Source organism: Acanthisitta chloris, unplaced genomic scaffold, assembly GCF_000695815.1.
Source record: "Acanthisitta chloris isolate BGI_N310 unplaced genomic scaffold, ASM69581v1 scaffold21024, whole genome shotgun sequence".
In the NCBI taxonomy this organism is placed as follows: domain Eukaryota; kingdom Metazoa; phylum Chordata; class Aves; order Passeriformes; family Acanthisittidae; genus Acanthisitta; species Acanthisitta chloris.
This window is the reverse complement of record NW_008667930.1, coordinates 6,799-15,189: the sequence shown is the minus strand read 5'-3', so window position 1 is coordinate 15,189 and position 8,391 is coordinate 6,799. Positions and strand designations below refer to the sequence as shown.

Genomic DNA, 8,391 nt, shown 5'->3' with positions numbered 1-8,391 from the left:
GAACCATAAGTTAGTAATGAAAGGCATCTTTTTACTCTGTCAATACCATTGTTTATTTTATCTCTGCAGCTCTCACTAGGTCTTTGAATGAAATGAAAAAACAGCCCTGCTGTTATCAGCACAGGGCAGACGCAGACAGGAAACTTGTGGTATTGCTCTGACTAATGTGTCTTCATGCAGCTGAAGTGTAATGCTGGGAGGCACTGGATGCCTTCAGCATCCCTTCACCTCATCCCGAAAAAAGAACTGGAACCTCAAAGCATTCCTCATTTCCCTGGAGGTGTTCAGCACCCCAGATTACTCAGCCATGGCTGGGCAGTCTGGCTTCTGCAGGTGACCTCTTCCTCCATGGTCTCAGACTGACTCAGACTTTTTTAGCCAGCAGCTTTCCTGGAGTCACTGGAGCTTTCCGTCAGCTCAACTCAGGGCTTGCCAGACAGTGCATGAGCTTGCATCTCACCCCCTGGCTTCTCCTAGCCCAAGTTCAAGCATTTAGAGCTTATGAAGCAGGAACAGCAAGGGTAATACCGCAGGCTCTCCACCAGTTTCTGCCCTGGGCAGATAAGAATAGCACTTTTGTAAACTGGCCCAAGGCATTGCCATGACTCAGTTCAAAGCTGCGAAGATAAAATAAGCTACAATGTTCTTAGAAAAATAAAGATCTTTGTAGAAGCTCCAGAAGCACCAAAAGAATGAAGCATTTGAAGAGAACCATAGTCTAATACCATCATTACTGCTATTATTATTGTTTGGTATTGTGCCTGTACTCCACAGCCTCCCTCTGTGACTGGAGCTGTTATGCTGGGCACAGGAACTGTGTGAAATGAAGAGAGAGCCTATGCTTTTATAGGCCTCCCAGTCTAGCACCAGAGTGGGAAAAAGGAAAAGAAAGGGATGTAGAGGAAGGTACCATTGAAATGTTGATGTTTCAGGACCCATCTGTGAAGCAGTAAGGACATTGTTGGGCAGACAGTGGACAAAGCAGGGCACAGCATCCTTCTCATATCATAAGAAATGCTTCTCTAATTAACGTTTTTCATCCTCATAAGCCAAATACAGTGACTGGGATTTCTGTTCAAAAATGCAAATGGGACTGAAGCTCCCAGATTATGCTAACTTTCCACAAGTCAGACTCCTAGATGCTTTTATACAAACAGGGCTCCATTATCACCCCCTGATTCACAACTCCACTTTTGCCGTCTTCATAGCACATCATCTCTTTCACTGTCTGAATATTGCCTTTCTTGGTGAGACAAGCATCCATTTGGAGAGGAAGAGACAAATGCTGAAAAAAAACCAAAACCAACAACCAAAGAAACAGCAGCTGTTTGATTTTGCCCAGATACTAGAAGCAGTTGCAGAAGTCCCTGCAGAAATGACTGAGTGGGCTTGAATCAGACAGAACAGTCCAGGGAGAAGAGACTCATCACCTGGCCTTGCCATTCATGACAAGGCAAGGATGCATCACATGTTCCAGGGGAAGACAAGTTCTGCATGGCTGAGCATGAAGAGGTCAGCCTCTAGCAGTTGGCAATACTGCGAAAGGCTGTTTGCAGTCCTGCAAGCTGAACATCTCAGGCTGCCTTGTATCAGTGTCTCTCAGTGCTTAATTTGTCCCCAGCATTCCTCTGGCCATTGCCATGGAGAGGTTTTTAGCATTTAGACTGTGTTGACTGTATGAAGATTTTAGGAAGAAAAGAGAAAGACCCAATGAAAGATTACTCTCAGACCTATGATATAAAATGATCTTTGCTCCTAAAATCAGTATTTTCCAGCCTAGACAAAAACCAGTACCCAGAACACTTAATCCTCTAATGAAAAACCACCCAAGACCACTCTTAAACCACCACAGGAAAGAAAGACATCGTATCATCTTGATCAGAGTTGATAAAAGCCTTCTCTAATGTGGCAGAAACTAAGGAGCAAGCCTGAAGATCATTATAGGGGGTCCAAGATCCAAGAATATAAGAAGCTATGTTTTTATGTCCACCAGGTGTCATAGGACAGTTGGATGGAAGCAAATGTTCTACCCGTGGCTGAGGTGATCTGTGCATACCTAAGATCACCTCAGACACAGGTAGAACACAGGTAGATGTTAAATTATTTTTTCTTGGAGATTGGAAATGATGGTTTTTATTATTGTGCTTAACCTCTTCTTTCTCTAATCTGTCTTCAGGTATCTCCATGCCTATACCTGTCTTTGGACTGCAAGATGACTCCAAAGTGTTTAAGAAAGGCAGCTGCTTACTTGCAGATGAAAATTTTGTTCTAGTAGGCTCTTTTGTGGCATTCTTCATCCCCCTAACCATCATGGTAGTTACTTACTTTTTAACTATCAAGTCGCTGCAGAAGGAAGCTATGCTATGTGTGAATGACATTGGCCCAAAGACCAAGTTTGCTTCGTTTAGCTTCCTCCCTCAGAGTTCCTTGTCCTCAGAGAAACTCTTTCAGCGCTCTTTGAACAGAGACATGGGGACTACTGGGAGAAGAACCATGCAATCCATCAGCAACGAGCAGAAGGCTTCCAAGGTTCTTGGTATTGTCTTCTTTCTGTTTGTTGTGATGTGGTGCCCATTTTTCATCACCAATGTGATGGCTGTAATTTGCAAGAAGTCATGCAATGAAAAAGTCATTGAAGGACTACTTAACATATTTGTTTGGATTGGGTACCTTTCTTCAGCTGTCAACCCACTCGTATATACATTGTTCAATAAAACCTACCGCTCAGCTTTCTCTCGCTACATTCAGTGTCGCTACAAGGAGGAGAAGAAACCTTTCCAGCTGATTTTAGTGAACACTATCCCAGCACTTGCATATGATTCCAGCCAGCTCCAGCTAGCACAAATGAAGAGTTTGAAAAAAGAGGCAAAAATGATGGCTAAGGATTACTCAATGGTTACAATAGGAATACATCATTTGGATGGTACCTCCAAGGGAAGTATCAGCCCAGGGAATGAAAAGGTTAGTGGTGTGTGATGGTTGACAGCTGCCATGACAACCACAGTGTGCACACAGAAAATTGCACCTGGCTGTGAGAAGCTCTGAGAGCTTAGGAAAATCAGCCCTGTTCAAGAGACCTTCCAATAACGTCATATACTCCTCATACTACCCTGTGGATGAAAAGCAGGGTTGAAATGGTATCAAATGTGCAATTTTTTTCATACAGTACTTTGGCTGTTTTAAGCACAGGCTTTACTAAACTTATTTTTTTAATATTCTAAAGAATATATTTCTTAAAGAAAAAATGCAATTTCTGGTATTATAATATGGGCTGTGAAGAAACCTACGCATTTCTTTTCTCTTTGCAAATGAAGGCTAAGCTGTCCTTTGATGTTCTTGCAGAGTAGGCTCTAGCTAGTTTGTCTTGCTACAATCAAGTTTTGTTATCATTAACTGAATAAGCACTTTACGGAATTTTAAATAAAATTATGGTTAATTTGCTAATATATATTTAAAATAAATTTCAGAGTATTAAAGAAAATCTATTAAAACTGGTATAGATTAATTAAATGGACATTTTGTTAACTGTTTTTGCAGCTATTTTTTCCTTCTGAGTACCCATTCTGAAATGTCACTGAGTTTTTCCGCTATTTGGTCTGCATTTCAAATTAGCAGTCTTCAAAGGTAAAAAGAAAAGGAGTAAAGCCTTCAGTAAGAGGTTGTAGCAGATCCTCTCATCATGGCTCTTTGATTAACAAGGCCATTTTCAAGAATGTCCTTCTGGTTTTGTTTTAGGGCTTGCAGACCCAGAATTACTAGAAAACTGTTAGTTGCTAAAAATTGTTTTCCCTGGTTTCGCTGTATTGCTGTTAAGGCAGATTGCTCAGGAATGGTCAGTAGCTTGCACTACTAGGATTCAGCCTTAATGAAATATGTATGGGCAAATGGGGCTCACTTGAAAAATAACAGGACTTACAAGCAGCACTGTACTTCACCTGAATAGCTCCACAGGCAGAATACATTACATATAAACATCAAATATATTGCTTGACCCTAGTCATGAAACTTTCTTTTTGGGCATCATAGCCAATGTCACTGAAGCCAGTGGGACTTTGCTGAAGAGAAGAAATATAAATGTTGTATTCACCTGCAAAACCTAAACCCAAGCATTTGATTTGTTCCATGAATTTTATAGCTATAATATCATCAGAACCAGGATGTATTCCAGTTTCTGTGGAAAAAACCAGTGCCCATCCAGAAGTCAAACTCCAGCTCCTTCATCAGTCCTTCTCTTGAAGTTGCTCAGCTTTCATAGAACAATTAAATTTTCCCTACGTCAAAGAAAAAGGGAAACAGAGATAAACTGAATCTGATTCCAGCCTACCAGCTGGCAGTCTTTAGAAGAAAACTTTTAGCTTAAAATACTGATCTGTAGTAGACAAGTTGGCTGGATATTTGACTGATTTCCAAGAAAGTGATTTTATTGTTCTTTCGACAGTATAACTAAATCTACTAGTTCTATGAGCCCTTTCCTCTGATGTGGGGTAGGTCAGAGCCACCATGCACTGGTCACACAGGGGCTCTGTATGCACATGGTGACACTGACTCACTCCACAGACCTCAGCCTCCATGTCTGGGTCAAAGGATCATGCTGTAGCCCCATTGCAGGATGATACCATGCATATCATCCATCATCATGGCCATGAATGGCTTTCCCCCCAAAACTGGCAATTGAGGATCATCTGATTAATCAAGTAGTATAAATGCTGTGCTCATCAGGTAGTTTATATGGTCTTTCTGGCTCTGGGTACATTTGATCACCACAACCAAACTGAACAGCTTCAGCAGAAGGAAAAATGGACTTGCTGCTCCTACCTCCTTATGCACACACCCTGCTCCCACACAGCACTGTGTGCGGGGTGCCATACAGGCAAATAAGGGATTTCAGTGGGAATCTGCTAAATGCAACTGAGCATGAAGACTACCATAGTCAGAGGTGGGAGCAGTGACTTTCTTCTGTTTCCTGACACATTTGATATAGACTCCAAATCTGGGGGTTTGAACAAAGGGCAATGGCCATCTCATATCACACATGCCAGACAGGCGAGGAATGGAGCACTGATGGAACACAAGTGATTCAGGTTATTGCATGAAACAGGGTATTCAGGTACCTCCTGCATCCACATATCTCCACTCCACAACTGGGGTGATGGTTTTGAGGATTTACCCTTGGAAATGGGCACCTCAGGGAATAAGTAGACAGTAATAAAACCAAAGGTCTTTTGTGAGTAGAGGTCTGAGGCTCCAGAACTGCCACCAAACCAGATTGCCTTTATACGACGAATACTGATAGTGGATCAAAAATCTCTAAAGCTGTGTGTGAGGGGAAAGGAAACACAGAGGCTTGCACCAGTGGAGGGAATTGCCACATTTTGTGCCATTTGTGTCTGTCTTGATATGAGATTCTCTGGCCTTGCAAGAGAAACAAGTAGATGGGACAGACAGCTAGGGTTCTATTGCTCATTTATGCCAGAGAGTAGAGCCTGCCTGCATAATGTACAAGGCATATGGCACCCTGCACTTCTCCAGAGCTCAATTCCTCCTCAAAACTCCTAAGGGTTTGGTTGCTGGTCTGCACAGTCTCCTTCACCAGCTTGTACTTGATAAACTGTTACTGAACATTTAGCGGTCACTGCTTATGCTCTCTGTTTACCATCTGCATTTTGCCTGCGTGGCAGAGCATATCAGCCCTTTGTTTCTCTTTCACTTCACCTTCTGTTCCTCTTTCACAATGCCAAATTGCTCAGGTTGCAAATACTGATGAGGAATGTTTCACTACAATCAGAGAGTTTCAATTACTGCATTGAAGTTTCATTAGAAGAGGACTCCAAACAATAAATTTTTTTCCCATTTATTAAAAGAAAGCCTAAGAACCTAAAAGACTTGACAGCATTTCTTTAATTGACAGCTGGAGACAACATAACACTTATTTTTTGATTAGAAGTGGGGATAACTAATGCCTGACATTTAAATTCTGTGAGCACTCAGATAGGTGGTTTTATTGAGTGATCAGCAGTTTTTGCTGAAGAAACCTCTCAAAGCCAAGAATGCACAGCAGATAAAGACCAGTATCTCCAGTTCTCTATAGACATCTTTGACAGTTTAGCGAGGCCTGATTCTGCCACCTTGCACCAAAATATTAATAGATTTTTGTGCAGTTTGCCTTAGTGAGGATGACAGAGTTCTACCCACCATGCCAGATCTGCAGGAGGTTGTTCATCAGTAGATAGAAATTAATAATCTCACTATACTGCAGACAGATGACAAAGTTCAGCTGTTTTAAACCAGGATTTACAGCACTGGGCCCATGCTTGGGAAGAACACTACAGCTTAGTATAACCAGCTTCAGAGCAACACTTCCATCTTGCAGAAAAATATGTTTTCATTATGTATCAGACTGGAATGGAAATTTTTGCAATTTTCCAGGCAAAAAAAAAAAAAAAAAAAAAAAAAAAAAAAAAAGAGAAGACATTAATACAGACTGCTTCAGAGGTTAGGGCCTTCCCCTACGTCACAGGAAAAGCATGCTGAGTCAGTCCCTTATCTGCATCCAAAAAACCCACTTCATCTGAAAAAGTTTTAATCAACAATTTTTCAAGTAGATCACCATTTTATTACTGTTAAGACTGCATATGAAAAATGCCCAAAGACATGAAGCTCACCATGTATCTCCTAAGCTGGTGTGCATCCTTTTTACACTTCAGGGTAAAAATTCCTATGTATCTATCTCATCCAGTCAACCATGCACTGTACTTATGTAATTATTGCCAGATGGTGAGATGCATTCTATTTTGAATACCTATATGTTTGCTTATGTAAATACATAGAGGAAAATATTTGCTGTATTTTGTAATGTTAATGTAAAATGGTGTTTCAATGCTTTATTGCTTTGTCAGATTCCACTGCTAGTAAAGCAGATTAAAACATTTTAATGCCATCAGTTGTTTTATAAACTGGAGGTTTGTCTTGAGTAGCTAATTTGGTTTTGTTTTATTTCTCTCATAAATATTCAGTACAATGCTGAAGGCTAAAGTAATTTTAAATATCTTGCTGGACAAAAAGAAAGAGCATGTCGCAGAATTTAAGTATCTCTCAGTAAACTGGCCCAAAATGAGCTATTGCAATCATTCTCTTTTTTTCTGTGGACAGCCATTCTTCTACTGAAGATGCAGACTCTTTTGGGTAAGTACAAAGAGCTTAAAACATCTTGGTCTCAGAAACAGCATATTTGCAATAGTAATAATCCAATTAAATTAATTTCACTAAGAAGCAGGACTATAAGATTATAATTAATAAGCAGCTGTATTGATTTGCATGGCAAGGTTTCAGTAGTGGGGAGGCTACAGGGGTGGCTTGTGTAAGAAGCTGCCAGAAGTTTCTCCCATGTCCGACAGAGCCAATGCCAACAGGCTCCAAGATGGACTGACTGCTGGCCAAGGCCAAGCCCAGCAGCAACAGTGATATAGCACCTCTGGGACAATAGATTTAAGAAGGGGGGAAAAAACCACACCATTGCAGCCAAAGACAGGAGTAAGAATATGTGAGAGAAATAGCCCTGCAGACACCAAGGTTAGTGGAGAAGGAGGTGCTCCAGGCACCAGAGCACAGGTTCCCCCGGCAGCCCGCGGTGCAGCCCATGGTGAGGCAGGCTGTCCCTCTGCAGCCTGAGGGAGCAGAGATCCACCTGCAGCCCATGAAGGACCTCACTCCAGAACAGGTGGATGCCTGACAGAAGGCTGTGACTCCATGGGAAGTCCATGCTGGAGCTGACTCCTCCTGGCAAGACCTGCCAGAAGCCAGTGGAGAAGGGAGACCACTCTGGAGCAGGTTTCCTGCAGGACTTGTAACCCTGTGAGGGACCCACATTGGAGCATCTTCCTGCGGGGCTGCATGCTGTGGAACTGTCATACTGGAACAGTTTATGAAGAACTGCATCTCATGAGAAGTGTTCGTTTGTGGAGGACTGTCTCCCAGTGGAGGGACCCCACACTGGGGCAGGGGAAGAGTGTGAGGAGCAAAGAGCAGCAGAGACAACTGACAGCAGCCTCCATTCCCTGTCCCCCTGTGCCGCTGAAGAGGAGAAATTGGGAATGAAGTTAAGCCCAGGAAGAAAGGATGGGTGGAGATAAAGTGTTTCAAGATTTAGCATTTGTTATTACCCTACTCTGATTCGATGGCAATAAATTAAACTAATTTCTCCAAGTCGAGTCTGTGTTGCCCATGATGGTAATTGCTGAGTGATCTCTCCCTGCCCTTGTCTCGACCCACGAACCTTTCTCTGTATTTTCTCTCCCCTGCCCGGCTGAGGAGGGCAGAGGCAGTGCCAGGCTCAGCCCACAGCCGCAGCCGCGCACAGAGCGCAGCCCGGGCAGCAGCGAGCGCCGGGGCACG

General features: G+C 42.5%; 1 protein-coding gene across 1 annotated transcript in view; it reads left to right on the top strand.

Annotated features, from left to right (window-relative positions):
• The window catches only part of HTR2A (5-hydroxytryptamine (serotonin) receptor 2A, G protein-coupled), a 23,687-nt gene extending 20,645 nt beyond the window's left edge, over nucleotides 1–3,042 (top strand). The window contains exon 3 of the mRNA XM_009072716.1: nucleotides 2,177–3,042. Coding sequence (XP_009070964.1) covers nucleotides 2,177–2,976 — 800 coding nt within the window. The 3' untranslated portion in view covers nucleotides 2,977–3,042. The remainder of the gene's footprint in view (nucleotides 1–2,176) is intronic.
• Nucleotides 3,043–8,391: the final 5,349 nt, after the last annotated feature.